The sequence below is a fragment of the Camponotus floridanus genome, unplaced genomic scaffold, assembly GCF_003227725.1.
Source record: "Camponotus floridanus strain SB8 unplaced genomic scaffold, Cflo_v7.5 scaffold179, whole genome shotgun sequence".
Taxonomy (NCBI): domain Eukaryota; kingdom Metazoa; phylum Arthropoda; class Insecta; order Hymenoptera; family Formicidae; genus Camponotus; species Camponotus floridanus.
This window is the reverse complement of record NW_020229302.1, coordinates 163,086-182,253: the sequence shown is the minus strand read 5'-3', so window position 1 is coordinate 182,253 and position 19,168 is coordinate 163,086. Positions and strand designations below refer to the sequence as shown.

General features: G+C 30.2%; 2 protein-coding genes across 9 annotated transcripts in view; both read right to left on the bottom strand.

Moving 5' to 3' along the window:
• LOC105257305 (kinesin light chain) overlaps window positions 1-19,168 on the bottom strand; it is a 40,846-nt gene that overhangs the window by 1,964 nt on the left and 19,714 nt on the right. For 3 of the 6 annotated variants that reach the window (XM_011267855.2, XM_011267852.3, XM_011267856.3), the window contains exons 3-8: window positions 12,076-12,241; window positions 9,948-10,663; window positions 7,593-7,796; window positions 7,503-7,514; window positions 5,354-5,473; window positions 4,439-5,103 (exon numbers count right to left, since the gene is read on the bottom strand). In XM_011267855.2, the coding sequence (XP_011266157.1) occupies window positions 4,951-5,103; window positions 5,354-5,473; window positions 7,503-7,514; window positions 7,593-7,796; window positions 9,948-10,663; window positions 12,076-12,241 (1,371 nt within the window). In that variant the 3' untranslated portion in view covers window positions 4,439-4,950. Of the gene's footprint in view, window positions 1-4,438; window positions 5,104-5,353; window positions 5,474-7,502; window positions 7,515-7,592; window positions 7,797-9,947; window positions 10,664-12,075; window positions 12,242-19,168 lie in introns of those variants that run through there. The other 3 variants (XM_011267857.3, XM_011267853.3, XM_025407486.1) reach the window with 3 other exon arrangements.
• Window positions 13,972-16,154, bottom strand: LOC105257304 (myosin-J heavy chain-like). 3 transcript variants are annotated; one of them, XM_025407487.1, is made up of 4 exons: window positions 15,738-16,154; window positions 15,484-15,648; window positions 14,186-14,865; window positions 13,972-14,107 (listed from the first exon to the last, which is right to left on the bottom strand). In XM_025407487.1, exons 3-4 carry the CDS (start codon window positions 14,838-14,840, stop codon window positions 14,016-14,018), a joined length of 747 nt encoding a protein of 248 aa, XP_025263272.1. In that variant the 5' UTR covers window positions 14,841-14,865; window positions 15,484-15,648; window positions 15,738-16,154; the 3' UTR covers window positions 13,972-14,015. The 3 variants fall into 3 exon arrangements, with proteins under 3 accessions (XP_025263272.1, XP_011266151.1, XP_025263273.1); XM_011267849.3 differs by having other exon boundaries at window positions 15,484-16,154; XM_025407488.1 differs by lacking the exon at window positions 15,484-15,648 and having other exon boundaries at window positions 14,186-14,725.

Genomic DNA, 19,168 nt, shown 5'->3' with positions numbered 1-19,168 from the left:
ATATATATATATCCATCTGTCATCCAGAAGTGATGCATTTCCGCTGCGTCATCGTCACTGTCATCGTCATCTTGTATTCTGCATCCAATTCAGTTTATATTCAAGAATCAAAGCGCAATAAAAACAACAACGTTGATCCAAAGAACGAACAGTGCATAAATTTTGCGTGCGAATAAAATTAATATTGCACATTCATTATATCAACATATTACAATACATCCCATTGAGAGATTAGAACTTTTTCTACACATCTAATTACAATATAAGAGTCCACAAGATGTCTCAAATCAAGTATATCTTGATAAAATGCATTTATTTTGGAATTATTAATTATAACTTATTTGACAGCAAATTATGTCAATAGGCTCTGTTACAGTTCTGTTGATAATCTATCATCGTAATCGAAGTAAATCTGTGTGCTAAATCTGTATATTAAAACTATATAATAAATCTGTATACTAAATTTGTAACAAACATTTTACAAAATCTATTTGAACAGATTTGGTTGACTTGCCATGGCCCTAATTTAAAAATTTAGGATCTTTACATCATTGACCTTTACTGATCTTTACTGAATATCGCTCAATATTCAATATTATTAATATTTAATGCATCATTTTCAAACTTTACTTTTGTATTAATATTTTTTTCAAAAATGTCACTTTATCGAAATATTTCGAGATTTCATTTTTTTTTTTTCTTTATTATATGTGTGTGTTTTTGAAAGTGTAATAATTTATAACTTTTTTCAATTTTTAAGTTTTTTAATGGTCTTAATAATTATATCTCTTTTTAAAAATTTAAAGTTTAATTTTATTTGATTGATCTGAGACAGCTCCAGAGCGCAGCAAGATTGTCATAGAATGATATTCCATCATAATTTAAAAAACTGTAATAGAGTAAAAAAAATATCAAAATATTGCAAAATAGAATAAAAATCAAGTGAAACTGCGCGAGTCTTCGTTCGAAAATAATTTATTTTTTATTTATTAAAGTCTCAAGGCACTACCTTCATTATTTTTACCATATAATTAGCTCTCCATCATTAATTGGATTAATGATAAAATAATTATTAGATTATATAACAAATTATTCTAGCTAAAGAAAAATAAGTGTCGCTTCATATAATATATAAAACTCATTATTTTCAATCAAAATTACATACTCTTGATGTCTCTCAACGCAAAAGTCAACAAAAAAGTAGGTTTTTTTGTATGCACCATTGAGATCTTACAATTAGAGATTCAAGAGATATTGCCTATGTCGTTTTTTTGCTTCTGTGAAATATATTTCAAATATAATTCAAGTATATTTCTAATATATTCAATATATATTCAATATATATTTATCCAAATATATATATTTAAAATATATTTTTCTCTATACAAAAAATTGTATATATATATATATATATATATATATATATATATAATTATTATTATTATTATTATTAATAAAATATATTTTCCAAACACCCAATATATGTGCCATAAATTTTAAGAGATTTCTACAATCTTGTTTGAAATCTTACATGAATTGCGATGAGAGTATCTCGCCGAAAGTCATATTGAATTTTTTAAAATCGATATTTTTATAACACACAGACACACATTCGAGACGTTCGTTTGCAATTATTGTAGAGATATTTACACAAGATATATGTTATTGCATTGCAAACTCGCAAGAAATCTTTACGATACAAATTAAATAAAAATCAGAAAAAGATTTCACTTCTTATAATATTTTTTTATATATTCCTGCTTTTTATATATTCTGTTTAACTTTAAAAAATTTAAATACATATTTTCAATATTTATATAACAGATTTAGATTTTTATTTAAACTGCATCGTAAGTGACTTATTATGTAATTGTATTATAATAATTAAAAATCAGAATACATTGAAAATTATTATCTAAACAATCTTTCTCTGTTATTTATCGAAACCACTTAATTATTAAGATATTTTTTCATTTCTCTCTTTGGGAAATCACGTCGTCTTTGCGAATCTATACTGCATTATATAGTTAAGCAAAGCAGCTATTCGCATAATACTATTTTTTGAACGACATGTGAATTGTTTCATGTCGAAAAAAAGAGAAATAAAACCGTTTTCTTTATCAAGACATGAAAGCTTTATATTGTGTTGACAAATTCTATTTTTTGCCGATAAAAAATACAATTACATTCTATTAATACTTTTTATTAAAATATTTTTTAAAATAAATTTTCTACTTTTAAATTTCTATCGATTTCTGATTTCTTTCTTCTAATTAAGTGCAACGTGAATATGTTTGATTGTTGCAATTTGCTTGTGTTATAGAGATTTGCATGAGTTATAGACATAAGAAAATGACTGGATTGGCTGTAAAGTGATTCCAAGCAAGAAAGGTATAATCAAATAAAAAAAGCGAAATAAGATGAATGTAATACTATATTACAGTTTGTAATGTAGTTTTTTCCTTGCAAAATGTTATATAAAATATTTATATATCTTATATTAATATCAATATATATCATTTTAAATTTCAAATATTTTATGCGCTTATTACAACATTAAATTTCACATATTTCTGTGCCTATCCATTTTACGTCCATCACTATTTGCTATATTGCTCGTTACATCTCGTATTCAGATTACAATCCAGTTATTTCTTATATCTATTTGATATAAGCAGATTCTATCTGAAATATTAGTCTCATATAAATGCAATTTTTATAGAATATCCTATAATCGGAGAACGATGATTATAGCCTGCATATGACTATCTAATGGTAAAATACGTAAAAATGTTTCAATTATACCGCGCGTTCGCAAATTGGTAATCAGTGTTTGCTGGTATCTAGATAAAAAATTATCTAGATAATCATCTAGATAAAGAAATGGATCATCTTTATCTTTAACTAGATGAAGAAATACAAAGTATCTTTATCTTTATCTTAGATGAAAAATATATGTCATCTTATCTAAAAATTCTCTAAGATGACGTTTTCATTGTGCAAAAAAGTTTTCCAGGCAAGCTTCTAAAAATCTATCTAAAATATCTAAAATATATTTTTTATATTATTATTATTAATATATTATAATATAAATATATTATAAATATATTATAAATATAAATTAATAAATATTTATCATATCATTTATATACCTTTTTGCTATTGTTTCTTTATAATATTAAATATTCTTTAGGAAAAGAGAAAAAATATGTGTTTATGATTTTAATATCCCATTTATAATCTGCATCACCTTTTTTACAAATATTTATAGTCTTCTAAAATAAACAAAAATATCTAGATAATTATCTAGATTATCGCAATAATTATCTCATCTTTCATCTAGATTAAGTAAAAGCAAAATCATCTTTATCTCATCTAAAATAAATTTATAGATTTTTATCTTTATCTTTATCTAAATAATTTTGAAATTATCTACAGCAAACACTGTTCGTAACCAAAACTTTCTTACGTACTTAATATCACAGATAATCACACACACGTATCCGCACACGCACACGCACACACATGTATGTATATATACATGCACATACACACGAAGAAAGAGAAATGCATCGTCACTTTATCGTTTCTCCAAAAAGAAAAAAAAAGAATTATAAAGTATATAAAAGCAAGAAAAAATACACATATTTAGTGAAAAGAAAAAAATTATAAATATACTACATAGGCTTGTAAAATAAAATTTTTCAAAATAAATCGCCGCATTATCATTAATAATTATAGAGGGCTCTAGTAAAATAATTTTATATTAAAGTTTATACTCTCATTTCGAAAAAAAAAATTATACTATAGGCGTCACATATGCTTTATCACATAAAATTAGACGTACTCAGAGTGTATTAATATGACATACTATTCATTATATCTGGATATTATCATATATTATACTTTATAATCCGGCATACCTCGATTGATATTTTATTTGAATTCTTCTTTAAAGTTGCTTTAATTATGATTCAATTATAATTCTTTATTATTATAGTTCAATTCTAATTTTTTTTCCTATCGGTTCAATAATAATTTTTCTTAATGTTTGAGATTCTTATATCTAAACAGATTTGTATCCTATATATGCATAAAGAGAATTATTTTTACACATGAAAATAAATTATGATAAATTAATATATAATCTATCAAATTATTATTATTGACTTATCGTAATAGTTAAATATTCAAATTAATATTAATATATAATTATTTATAATAAATTAATAATAATAATCTGATATGAATAGATCCGAAATAATTGTAAAGTTTTTAGAATTTATAACAAATCCTAAATTTAATACTTTATTCTTTCTAACATTTTCAATATTAACATTGCACTTCAAATTTAATTAATTATCTTTCAAATACTTAATAATTTTCTTTCTTAATAATTTTCTTTCTTAATAATTTTCTACTTAATAATTATCTTTCAAATATTTAATAATTTTCATGTTTTGCTTTACTTTATAGTACTAAGAGATATCAGAAGAATCAATTTGATTGTGTGTGACATGAATAATTGTTAGGTATGCTAGCTTTAAGAACTGAAATTAAGTAAACTTTTTTCTTTCTTTGCAAATTCACTTAAAAAGTTGCTCATTCTATAAAAGTTCTATATATCTATCTATTCAATGACGCCTTACTAGAGAAAATCGTTAACTGGCGAACGAACGAAAGCATAACATAGATTTGTTTTCATTAATTTATATTACATTTAAAATGGATCCGTTTTCTTTAGCTTTAAATTACATTTATAGATCTGTTCTCTTCAGTTACGTTAATTTATTCCGTCAAAATAAAATTGATATTATAATCGAGTAATGAAAAAAAGGGAAAAGGAAGATGAAAACTCGGAGAAAATATAAAAGACGCAGCTGAAGAGAACGAATCTAACGATACAGGCGGAATAAAGGGTTTAGAAATAGAAAACGGTATCCGCTTAGCCTACGTAGATGATGTGTGAATACCGAAAGCTTGGAAGATCTTGTTTTTAAAACCGGGTTTATTAGGACTAGCGTCGTGTTGATGCTGGCTGCTGCCTGTCGCCGATTGTCCCTCGTGTAGCGCCCTTTGCACTAGCGGCAGCGAGCTATTCGCCTGCATTCGATTGTGTTCGCATGCGTACGTGAGCAGGTCGTCGATGGGATTCGATCAGAATTCGATCAAGTTGTGCCGGACGAGACGGACGACGAGGTGGAACGAAAAAAAGAACAAAAAGAAAGAAGAAAAGGATAGTAGACAACTATAAGTGTTCGTGTCAGCTACTGCATGGCATGCGGAAGTGCGTACTGCTAATTTATACGTTGAGATGACGAACGGTAGAAAGAAATAAAGAGGGAAGACTCACCTCCTCGTGACTCTGCTCGTGTTCACTATTGGCTAAACTTGACCGGGAGCCGCGCCTGGTGGAACTCTTCTCGTCACCCAGCAGTTGAGCTACTCGCGCCTTATTTACCAATTCCAATGCCTGTAAAAAGAGATAAGAAATGACTGTATAAATTATACTGTATAATTATACAATGTTTGTATACAGTGTATATACAATTATATACAATGTTTGCTATCTAGATAAAATTATCTAGATAATCATCTAGATAAAGAAATGGATCATCTTTATCTTTAACTTTAGAAAAAATACTAAGTATCTTTATCTTTATCTTAGATGAAAAATATATGTCATCTTATTTAAAAATTGTCTAAGATGACGTTTTCATAATGCAAAAATGTTTTCCAGGCAAGCTTCTAAAAATCTATCTAAAATATCTAAAATATATCTAAAATCTATCTAAAATATATTTTTTATATTATTATTATTAATATATTATAAATATATTATAAACATATTATAAATATAAATTAATAAATATTTATCATATCATTTATATACCTTTTTGCTATTATTTCTTTATAATATTAAATATTCTTTAGGAAAAGAGAAAGAATATGTGTTTATGATGTTAATATCCCATTTATAATCTGCGTCACATTTTTTACAAATATTTATAGTCTTCTAAAATAAACAAAAATATCTAGATAATTATCTTTCGAGATTATCGCAATAATTATTTCATCTTTCATCTAGATTAAGTAAAAGCAAAATCATCTTTATCTCATCTAAGAAAAATTTACAGAATTTTATCTTTATCTTTATCTAGATAATTTTGAAATTATCTACAGCAAACACTGATTATATAAATATCATTTTGCAATTCAAACATTTAATTTCAGTTTTATTATATTCCTTTTCTAATTATTATGCCAATTTTAATTTATGAAATTAATGGTTTTGATTTTTAGTAACTTAAATATTTATAAATTGATTATTTAACATATTTAGCATATTGCCAATGCCTTAAATACACTTCTTCTCGTGTCAATAAAAATCTTTATAATCATAAGACTCTAATACTTTTTTGCTCTGTTGTTATTGTGTGTTAAAAAAATTATGCAGGGTTTTCGAAAAGTCCAGAAACGGTCGAAAATCTAAAAAATAAAGCATTTTAGAGAAAAATGTTTCAAATAAAAGTTATTTGGTTTAAAGAGAGCTATAAAATGGTGGCAATGGTTTGACCTTGAATAATCGCTGGAAGGTTACATGAAGGCCACCTTGAATTTTTTAAATGGAACAACCTGTATATTTTTGCACATTCTTGTAGCTGATCTCGAGAGCTTTCCAAAACACTATAATTAAGTTAGTTTTCATTAAGTACATTCCGAGTTATGAGGCTTGAAATCATTTCTTAATTTTGCATAAACCATAAAATATCTAGTAAAATATTCATTTTTCGATTATCTTACCTTAATACTTTTATGTACAAAATAATGAGAGGAATCAATTGGTGTAAAGAAAACACATAATTGTTTCGAAAAAGAAAATATAATTTGCAATTAACAATTACATTTTTTATGTGTTTTTTTACACCAATTAATTCCTCTCATTACTTTGTACATAAAAGTGTTAAGGTAAGATAATCGAAAAATGAATATTTTACAAGATATTTTATGGTTTATATAAAATTAAGAAATGATTTCAAGTCTCATAACTCGCAAAGTACTTAATGAAAACTAACTCAATTATGTGTTTGGAAAGCTCTCGAGATAAGCTATAAAAATATGTAATAAAAAATAGGGAGTTCCATTTAAAACATGTGACCTTGCCCTGACCTTGACAACGCCATTCAAGGTTAAATCATTGCCACCATTTTATAGCTCTCTTTAAACCAAACAACTTTTATTTGAAACAGTTTTCTCTAAAATGCTTTATTTTTTAGATATTCAACCGTTTCCGGACTTTTCGAAAACCCTGTATATATTATATATGTAATTTCGACAAAAAAGTCAGAGTTTTCTAAAACTGTAAAAAAAGTTGATGAAAAAAAATTTGAGAGAAAAGCAGGTGGAAAAAAACAATTCTATTTCTGCAAAATGCAGTCACCATGTAAAACACTGGACTCTAAAACTAAATTCAAAATCCTTAAGTAACTTTTATTACTCACTTGCTGCACGTGCTGCATGGGAAATGTAAAAAATATTGTTAGTTTTTACATTATTTACACGTGAATTCATTTAATAAATGCAAGTGCTACCTCTCTTCGAGATCTCATGGCGCAGTCTTCAAGTGTTTCCGCGGCCTCATATTTTCCCTGCCTTCGATAAAGCGCGCCAAGATTCTTTAGAGTGGTAGTGACCGTTGGAGAATCCACCTTCGCAGCTTTGTGCCAACCGCCATATTCACCGTATGGTGTGTTCTCTTTATTTCTATGCTTATTTTCTTCCCTCTCTTCAGCTACCTAAAACAGGATCGCAAGATCGAAAAAATCGATTAAAAATAGACTTTTAAAAAATTCGAGAGACAAAATGTATAGAGAAAATTGAATTTTCTTAATTTTAAAATAAAGTGCCTTATGAAGTATTTCTTAATGTGAAACACAACATAAATTATAATAGAAAAATATTGCTATGCATCTTAAAGAATCCCTCACATTTTATACGAAAAAAGTGGCTTTGGTCAAATTGGCTGAAAATTGAAATATGTTGTAATTTAAGTGGTAATCCTCGGGCAAAAAGTCCGGAACTCAAAAGTATAAAAGATACGATGATTTGAAGTTATATTGAAGTTGAAAAACGCCTATTTTGAATACATAAATTAAATTAAATATAATAAAAATTGTAAAAGTGACACACATTATATATAAATATTTTTTTTCAAATTTATATTTTAATTTAATCTATTTATTCAAGAATAGAGGTTTCTTAAATCTTTAATTTAATATCACTCACTTCAAATAGTATCTTTTATACTTTTGATTTTTGCTCGAAGAAACTTTTGATCAAAATCACAACATATTTCAATTTCAATCAATTTAACCAAAACCACTTTTTTCACATAAAATGTGCGAAGTTCTTTATATATTTTAATAATTAATATAATATATTTTAATAATTATAATAATATTATATATTGTAATAATATTATAATAATCTTTTTTTTAATATAGCGCAAGATAACAAATTAATAATAACCATCATTATTTATTGCATGGCAATATAAAGAAATAAATATTATAAAGGTGATTCTAAAAAAATTTTGTGACAACTTTCAGATTTTGTTCAGATTTCTTAGAAGTTATGTTAATTGAACACACACACACACGCATACACATGCGCGCATCCGCGCACACACATACATATATCTGATTATTTACAATACAAATTTATATAATTTGAATATATTTTTTAAGAAAATGTATCCAAATTCTACAAGAATTAATTTTCTGATATATAAACAAGTATATATAAAAAAGTTTAAATATATAAAATAAAATAAAGTTTTCAAATTATAAATGCCTAATATATGCTAATTTATATATAAGAGAATATACAATTAAACAAAAAATGTAAGACGTATTATATTAATTTTTTTTATAAAATTTCCCCAATAGTTTTCAATTCACATTTTCTTATTATTGCAAGAATCTCAATATTTTTGATAATTAAGGAAAAATATCTAATTATGCTAAAGTGTATTTGTATTATAATTTTGTCAATAAATTTGATATTTCAGTACATATTTTGAATATTTTTCTATTAAATATTTCTACCTATATTCATATTTATTTCTATAAAGAATTTATTTCTAAAATACAGTTCACAATAAATAATCTTTTTTTCTTTTCTTTCTTCCAATGTACAAAATAAGGAATATTTTAATGTTTATTCAGTCAAATAATATAAAGCGGTAGAAAATTTAAGTAATGTTTATCTATTTTGTTTATCTTTTTTTCTTCTGCATTACAATTTAAAAAATCCCATATAAATCCCATACATATAAAAGTATTTTATTCTATTCTTCTCTTTTCGATTATTAACTTTCTTAATTTGAGTAACGCTCGTAAATTAATAACTATGATACAAATATTACTATTTAAAGTATTTTTGTTACAACTTCTCATATATACTAGCTATTTATTTAAAATTATTTATTTAAAATTATTAAAGATATGTATGCAAATAAAAGTTTTCAGATGTATTTGTCTCAAATGCAACCAGAGGTAAAATTTTAAATTATAAACGCTATAATCATAATTGTAAGAGTATGAAAAGAATCGTTTCAAGTGATATTATAATGAATAAATTATAAATAACTATTTTTGTTTTCACTTAATTTTAAGAATTTTTAGTTAATATTTAAGTCTCTTCCGGAGAAACTTTAAAAAACTGAGTTATAATCATTATTGTAAAAGTATGAAAGGAATCGTTTTGAAGAGAGAGAGGATATCACTCAATAAATAAATTATAAATAATTCTTTTCTTTGTTTTTATTCAATTTTAGGAACTTTTAGTTACCGTTTCTATCTTCTTGAAAGACTTTAAAAAAATAAAGCTTTTATTTGCAGTTTGGACTATGTGATACTAATTCACACAGTACGTTCTCGCAGTACCTGCCAGATCGGCTTGTTATCGCCATCGATGGCGCCGAATTCTCTTTCGTGTGCTCTGGTCAACACCTGTTTGTATAGCACCTCGGCGTCCTTGTATTTCCCTTGTTTCAGATAACAAGATGCCAGATTATTTTTCGTTTTAGCAACGTTCGGATCATCCGGACCTAACTTAGCCTCGTAGATCTCGAGGGCACGTTGATAATAGCGTTCCACCTCCTCATACTTGCCCTGATTTTGACACAACAGCGCTAGATTATTTAGCTGTTTCGCAACATCCGGATGATCGCGACCTAGCACCTTCTCGCGGATTTCCAATGCTCGCTTGCATAAGGGTTCAGCCTCTTTGTATTTCCCTCGTTTTCCATACAGCACCGCCAGATTGTTCAGAGTTGCTGCCACCGCGGGATGATTCTCACCCAATGTTTTCTCTCGAATCGCTAATGCATCGTTCAGGAGGTTCGCGGCTTCCTTGTATTTATTCTGATCTCGATATACAAGAGCGAGGATATTTAACATAGTCGCCACATCGGGATGATCATGACCGGATGTCTTTTCCAAGTCTTCCAATGCTTGTTTGCATAAAGGAACTGCCACTTCATAACGGCCTTGACTTGCATATTGAATCACTAAATTATGCAATGTGCGCAGACGTGCCGGTATCTCATAACCGGCATTTACTTGTTGGGCAAACTGCGATGGCGGAGTCGGGGATATGGCTGAAAAAGGACAAAATTTTCGTTAATGGATGTTTTGTAACTTTTCATTTCCATTAAAAGTTATAATTATAAAAAGAATTTTAACAAATAAAAAAGAAATGATATTAATAAATACAGAAAAAATGATATTAATAAATGAACAAGAAATTATATTAATAAAGAATTACAATTGTAATAAATTGATTTTATTACACAATTTATCTTATTTTATATTAAATTATAAATACAAAGGCAATAACCTTATTTTATATATTTATTAAAATAATAAATATACAGAGTATCCCAAAAGTCCCGGACCGGTCGAATATTTCATAAACTATGCACTTTAGAAAGAAATGTTTGAAACAAAAGTTGTATGGCTTGAAGAAGGTGGGCCATCAGATAGTGGCAATGATTTGACATGGAAGAGTCATTTGAAAGTCACCATCATTTGAAGATCACCGTCAATTTTTTAAATAAAACCCCCTATTTTTATTACATATTCGTGTAGCTTATCTCGAGAGCTTTCCAAAACACTATAGTAAAGTATTTCTTCATTGAGTACTTTTCGAGTTATGAGGCTTGAAATCATTTCTTAATTTTGCATAAACCATAAAATATCTAGTAAAATATTCATTTTTCGATTATCTTACCTTAATACTTTTATGTACAAAATAATGAGAGGAATCAATTGATGTAAAGAAAACACATAATTGTTAAAAAAAAATATGTAATTGTTAATTGCAAATTACATATTTCTTTTTTAAAATAACTATATGTTTGTGTTCTTTACTCTCACCAATTGATTTCTCTCATTATTTTATACATAAAAGTATTAAGGTAAGATAATCGAAAAATGAATATTTTACTAAATATTTTATGGTTTATGCAAAATTAAGAAATGATTTCAAGCCTCATAACTCGAAAAGTACTCAATGAAGAAATACTTTATTATAGTGTTATGGAAAGCTCTCGAGATAAGCTACACGAATATGTCATAAAAAATAGGGGGTTCCATTTAAGAAATTGACGGTAATCTTCACGAGACTTTCAAATGACTCTCCCATGTCAAATCATTGCCACTATCTGATGGCCCCCTTCAAGCCATACAACTTTTGTTTGAAACATTTCTTTCTAAAGTGCATCGTTTATGAAATATTCGACGGGTCCGGGACTTTTGGGACACTCTGTATATTTATTAAAATATATAAATATATATAAATATATATTATTATATAAATATATATTTATTAAAATTTATTAAAATTAATTATTTAAAATAATTTTTTATTTATTATCATGGCAATGATTATTTTAAAAATTATTATTCTTCATATTTATTGTTAATTTTTCACAAAAACATAGAATTATTTTTGGAAAATATTTTTAAAAGTTTTACTCTTTTGTAATACTTTAAGTTTACATTCGCCTACATTTGCTATTACGATCATCTGCATCGTCATCCGGAAAGAGATCTACCACGGGATCGTCCTTTGGTCGATCTTTAGCATTCTCATCTTCTGTCGATGGATCCGGATCATATTGCCGCATACTGGCCATGAAGTCTAAGTGTCTCTTATCTTCTTCCAACTGAGCAACCTGCAAAATTACACAATTACAAATATAAACAGATTTTTCTAATTAAAATAATAAGTAAACTACTATTTGGCAGGAAAAATGTCAGACAGACTCTCTTAAGAATGCAATTAATTTTTATAAAAATCACATCAAATTATAGACCCCAGCAGTTTAGAAGATTATTTTTAAATAAAATAATTTTTAAAATAAATTTTAGAAATAATTTTTGAAATAATTTTTAGAAAAAGTCTTTTTCATGTAGATTATAATCCATGTATACATGCAAATCTTTTCGACGATGGATTAAATGACAAATCATAAAATGCATAATTGAAAGATTATAGTTAATTCTTTATTATTATTGCATTATAATTTTTTTATTTTTTATTCAGAATATCTACTAAAATCTTGTGAAAAAATTTCGCTGGAAATTTCCTCATTCTCGGATTTTTTGTCCTACATTCTAGATAGAGAATATTTTAAAGATTTTTTGATGCAACTTTCTAAAGTTTTTATTGCATGCGCTTTTTAATTTTTTTTCGTTCATATAAGGAAAAAATACAGAGCCACTTAAATTTTAAATGTTAGATTTGCAAATATACTAAAAAACTGAATAGCTTTCAAAAAATATATTGAAAAAAATTGTAACTTTTAAAAAAATGAAAAAAAAATATTTTTTTTATCACTAACAATTGCAGTAAAGAAATTTATATTGTATATATTTTATATTCTAATTTTAATAGTTTGTTAAGGCAATGAATATATAAACAGAGAGATAGATATATATTTACAATATATTTTAAATACATAATTCATAACTTGACCTATTTCCGAGAGTGCTTACAAAATTTTTACTTACTGTAAAAGCCAAATCAAAGAAATATTTATTTAAAAATTTCTGTAAATCCCAATAAATCATATGAAAATTCCTTGATTTTTGCATATATATATAAAAGAAATTTCTAAGAATTCTCGGTTTTTCCAGGAAATAGACATCCTGAATTTTTCATATATTTAGTGATTTTACTTGTTTTCTTATCTTCTTTTTAAAAAGATATTTTTTTATAGATTTCTTGTTCCACGACGTTCGTGTAATATTTTCACAGAGTCATAATGTATCTAATACCAAAATTTTTTGCAAAAAGTTCCTATTACTTACTTTTTTATTTTTTTTCATTATTCACATCAGGCTGTTCTTCTAACAATTTTCTTATTTTATATTATATAATGAGAAAAGGGAAAAAAAGAAGCAATCATCATAATACATAATAAAAAAAACAACACAAGAGAGAAAAATGATAAATATGGAATATAATAGAATATAAAATTATGTAATAGGAAATTAGAAAATAATTAGTTGTATATAAAAATTATATACACTAATTTATTTCATAAAACAAAATATATGAACGAGAAGCCAATTCTGTTAATATACAGAGTATTCTAAAAAGATATGTCAGAAATTTAAAGAGATATTCCTCACACCTAAAGGATGAAAAAATGTTATATGGACATAGGTGTGGAAATGTTTATTTCAGGAATTATGATGATACACAAGGAAAAATTTAGAATTAATTATTGTAGACGACAATGTCGTTTAATTAGGCTTATTTACATTTGGTTTTAATGTGACCCTTAGTATGTTACCTTGAGTAATAAATATTGAAAATGTTCGACGTCATTGTATTCAGGAAAATGATAAACATTATATATAATAGATTTATTATAATAGATTTATTATTTTTCTTGAAATACATATTGCTTGAAATATACATAGATGATTGATCTTGTTATATTAGTACGGCCTTTCTCGCCTGTAACCTTTCTCAAATTCCGATAGATTTCTCCATTTTGTCCTTCGATGTCTTGATTTTTCGAATCTGTCATCTAATAATAATCGATATATTCGCTTTATCATTTTTATTTTTATTGTAAACTTAATAATAACACATCAACTTTACTTACAATTATTTCTTCTATTAAATTCATGAGGCATGTCTCTTGTCGAAGTAACCCTCGATGTTGATGGCTGAACCTCAAGGGATAAAGACATACTCTGATCTTGTTGTTGCTTCAATCTATTATAATCATGCTCCAGGTTATTGAAGTTTTGTTGCAGCAATCTTAGATCACGTTGTGTCGAATCACGTTGTCGTTCTACAGATTCAAGTTTCTGTTGCAGTAAGTTCTTTTCACGTTGTGTCGAATCACGTTCTCGTTTTACAGATTCAACTTCCTGTTGCAGTAAGTTCTTGTCACGTTTGATAGAATCAAATTCTTGTTTCACGGATTCAAGTTCTTGTTGCAGCGATTCCTTTTCATCATTAATAGAATCAAGTTCTTGTTTCACGGATTCGAGTTCTTGTTGTATTGACTCATTCGCTAATTGTTCTGCTTTTCTTTCTGTTGAATTAGCGTTCTCTTCATTTACACTATCGACTTGCTCAGTTGATATTTCAACATCCGCAAAGAATTCTGCAGCATTTGGCTGATTCATTTCAAGTTCTATAGCATTTTTTAATCTCAATAAGAGGGTCGCTTTATTGCCCGTCGTAAGTAATTCTCTTCTTCGTAACTCTCGCCTTATCGCCGATGTAGTATAGTTATCAAAGTCATTCATTATTTTTGTTTAATCTTTTCTAGCCCTGTTATATTTTAAATCAGAGTTCGGCAAGAACTGCACATTTCGGCCGATTTTCAGCTGGCTCCGCCTAGCGCGTCCTCACTTACCTCGCCGTCCCGCACAAAGCCTACGAGCTCAGGAGCGGGCGTATGGCAATAGCTTTCCACGAGATGAGATACTATTATTGATGCGTTTTTTTAAGTGGTATCCCCAGTAGGCTTAATCAACTGATGACTAAAATGACCCTTTAACTAATTGCATAAGACGATAAAGTTTATCACATCTTATGCGATTTGCTACATGCCGTATGCAAATAGATGTTCCTGATCTCGCTTGTAAAAAATCCCGAAAGTCATAAATATTCATCATATCAATTATTATTTATAATTCCGTGCAATTAGTTAAAGGGTCGTTTTAGTCATCAGTGGATTAGGCCTACCGAGGATACTACTTAAAAAAAACGCGTCAACAATAGTACCTCATGAGTGACGTGGAAAGCTATTGCCATACGCCCGCTCCTGAGCGCCGAGTGGCTCGTTGGCTTTACGCGGGACGGCGAGGTAAGGGGGGACGCGCTAGGCGGAGCTAGCTGAAAATCGGCCGAAATGTGCAGTTCTTGCCGAGCTCTGTTTTAAATTACCTAAATATCACTTTCTCATCAATAATTCTTATTTTTCAATCTAATACAATTAAAGCAATCCTGCTATGTTTCATCATAGTCACAACAGCATTTCTTCGAACAATTCCACTGGGAGTTTTAGTTTCGAATTAAAAATTTTTCATCTTGTTGGGTATATTGCGCCTTCTGAAAGGCGCTAAGCATTAATATATGCTTCTTAGAAAATACGTTTCTTAGAAGTCGCGCTGGCCGGCTTATCTCTTAGCCAAGAGCACCTGCATCGGATGGAATTCGGAGAATCGCTCGGGCGACTGTGCACAACAGTGGGAGGTGGTATAAAGAAGCCGACCGAGAGACGGACCGTCGGAGAAGCATAGGTGGCCGACGTGTACGGAGCGCAACGACGTGCTCGAATCTTTTACTACTCCGGACTGTTCATGGAATCAAAACATAATATCAAGACACAACGACGTTAAACATTATTCGTAAACTGAACAAATACAACAATTTGCACTTCGAAACACAACAATTGCCGCTGCGACTTATTGAACCTGCAAGAAAATGGACCGACTACTTCAAGCGCTAGCAGAAACTGCGCTAAACCAGGAGCACACATTACGTCAGATCGGTGAGTCACAAAAGCATATCACATCGAATATCGAGAACGGATGCAAAGTCGTCGCAATTCGCAAATCTGGCTACATGGCTTGGTAAATTCGTTCATGACCCTATAAGGGGTAAAACCTTCACGTTATGGTTTGAACGACATAGCACTTTCGCGGAAGGAACGAAAGGTTTAACCGATACGGAGTGCAAAGAGCTACTTCTTAATGCTCTCGGGGACGACGAGTATTAACAATTACTCAGTCGTTTATCGCCGAAAAAACCGCAGGAGATGTCTCTTGGCGATCTCGAGCGACATCTTCGAAAACAGTTCCATGATAATAAAACGTTATTTCAATGTCGTTTTGAAGCTCTCAATTTTCGTGCTTCCCCGCCAGCAACGGCTATAGAAATACTTGACAAAGTAAATGTTTTAGGAGATGGCTTTGAACTCGATAATTTCAATATCGACCAGCTCAAAATTCTACTAACGGCTCTCGCCCTAAGCGACCACACCTACTACACGGAGTGAACAGTTCTCTTCAAGGTTGCACCAGAAAAAGAAAACTGCACATTTCAAAACATTAGAGAAATCTGCTACGCACATGCGAACCGCACGGCTGACGTCATGCGCATTGAAGGACAGCGCTTCTCCGAAATCAACGCGATCAGCCAATCTACGAAGAATTCATCTAAAAAGAAAGATAAATATTACGAAAAGAAAACAAATCCTACTACACTGCATTACAAGAAAAAGAGAAATTCTACTACATTATCGCCATGCTATGGCTGCGGTTCCACAAAACACAGACGGCATGTCCATTTAAGAATGCAGCATGTAGAATCTGCAAGAAAAACGGGACACATTGCTAGAGTTTGCTTATCGAAGCAACGAAATAAAATAAATACTGTCACATTACAAGGTGTTCTAGGCACAGGACATCGGTATCGCAAATTCGCGCACATTACTATCAATAACAAGCCATTGAAAATGCAGCTGGACACAGGAGCGGACGTAACTACGATCGGGAGAGAAACTTGAACACGAATCGGTCATCCAAAACTCCAACCTCTTACTACTTCATGTGTGAATGTTTCAGGACATCCAATGCATACTATAGGATTTTTTAACGCCTCACTTGGCTACAAAGACTGTATGATAAAAGCACAAGTCATCGTACTTGATCGTCCAGAAACTGCACTACTTAGCTCTCAAGTAATAGATGAGCTTGGCTTAATTACCTACGATACAGGAGTCGTCGGAAATCTGTAAATGATGAATACGATTGCGGTAAATTCTTTTCATAAACAATTCACAGAACTTTTTAGTAATTCCACAGGAGAATGCACCAAGATGACGGTTCATCTGCGGCTTAAACCAGATGCGAAACCGAAACACATTTCACGTCCAATCGCGCTTGCATTAGAAGAACCAGTCAATGAGGAACTGGATAGACTCGTTAAAAATGGAATTTTAACGCCAGTCGACTTTTCGGAATGGGCTGCGCCCATAGTAGTTGCACGCAAAGCGTGCGATCCCAGACAAACTCTGATCGTTGCAGCAGACGCTAGTTCGATCGTAATTGGTGGCGTCTTGTTACAGCGCGCCCCAGATGGCCAGGTAAAAGCAGTCTTTCACATGTCAAAAGCATTAACAAAGACTCAACAGAATTACAGTCAAATCGAAAAAGAAGCTTTAGCATTAGTCACTGCTGTTGAACGTTTTCGAAAATTCGTATATGGTCGTCACTTCGTGCTACAAACGGACCATCATCCACTTCCAGTTTAAAACGTCGAATACAAAAGATCTAGATACACGCACAGCAAATCGTTTGAAACGATGGACTCTTCGACTAATTGGGTACGACTTTGACATAGAATATGTCAACTCCGAAAAATTTGGTCAAGCGGACGCTCTTTCAAGATTAATACGGGATGTAAAACAAGACGTAATAGACGCCGACCTCGAAGAAATTGTAGCTGCGCTACAGGAAACAGATACAGAGCTACAACAGATTGTCAACGAATCAGTACAGTTCTTACCTTCAACGGCTCGACAAGAGCTCCAAAGTGCAACATTTAGCGATGGAATTCTCGCTGAGGTTATAGATCGTCTACAAAATGGATGGCTCAAATCGGACGTAACTGACAAGGAGTTAATGCCATATTATCGTCGTCGCGATTACTTAGCCATAGTTGATAATACATTAGTTCTAAATGAAAAACTAATAATTCCTAAACGTCTACAATCTACTGTACTGAAGCAACTACACATTGCACATCCAGGTATCCGCCGGATGATACAGCTTGCTCGACGTTATTTCTATTGGCCGGCGATGCATGATAACATCGAGAGATACGTAAAAGAATGTAATCATTGCGATCGCACAGCAAGCAACCCAGTAAAAGAACCATTACATCCATGGCCAAATCCAGAGAAATCATGGTCACGCCTTCACATTGATTTCGCAGGCCCGATACATGGACAATGGGTACTCGTCATTGTCGACAGCTACTCCAAATTCATAGAAGCAGGATGGTTCTTTACAACATCGGCAGCAACATGTCGATATCTGCGAAGACTCTTTAGTCGATATGGACCTCCTGAAGTACTAGTTTCAGATAACGGTACTCAATTCACTTCAGTAGAATTCGCGCAACTCTGCGCCGAATTTCGAATTCTTCACCTGCGTACCCCTCCTGGGCATCCACAATCAAATGGTCAAGCCGAGAGAATGGTCAGAACATTGAAAAGTTCTATCGACACAAGTCAAAGTTCACAGTTAGAAACGGAATTAAACAAGTTTGTTTACGCATACAACTACACACCCAGTGATGCGGTACTAGATCATAAGTCTCCGGCAGAAATATTCTTTGGACGAAAGCTTAGAACTCCATTAGATATTTTTACTGCAACCGAAAAACCTAATCTAAGTCTCACTTCTCGGCAGAAGCAAATGAAACAGTAATTCGACGCTTATCACGGCGCAAGGCCACGTTCATTTGTTATAGGTCAATCGGTACTAATTCAACTCTCCAATGGACAGCGTATTCCTGGTAAAATTGTTAAGCTGATAGGGAAAACACTCGCTCGCGTCAGCTT

Excerpts from the sequence above, each read along its gene's own strand:
- LOC105257304 (XM_011267849.3), bottom strand. The coding sequence starts at position 14,840 with ATGAATGACTTTGATAACTATACTACATCGGCGATAAGGCGAGAGTTA. Across the intron at positions 14,108-14,185 it reads ATTTAATAGAAGAAATAATT|ATGACAGATTCGAAAAATCA; the intron begins GTAAGTAAAGTT and ends GATTATTATTAG.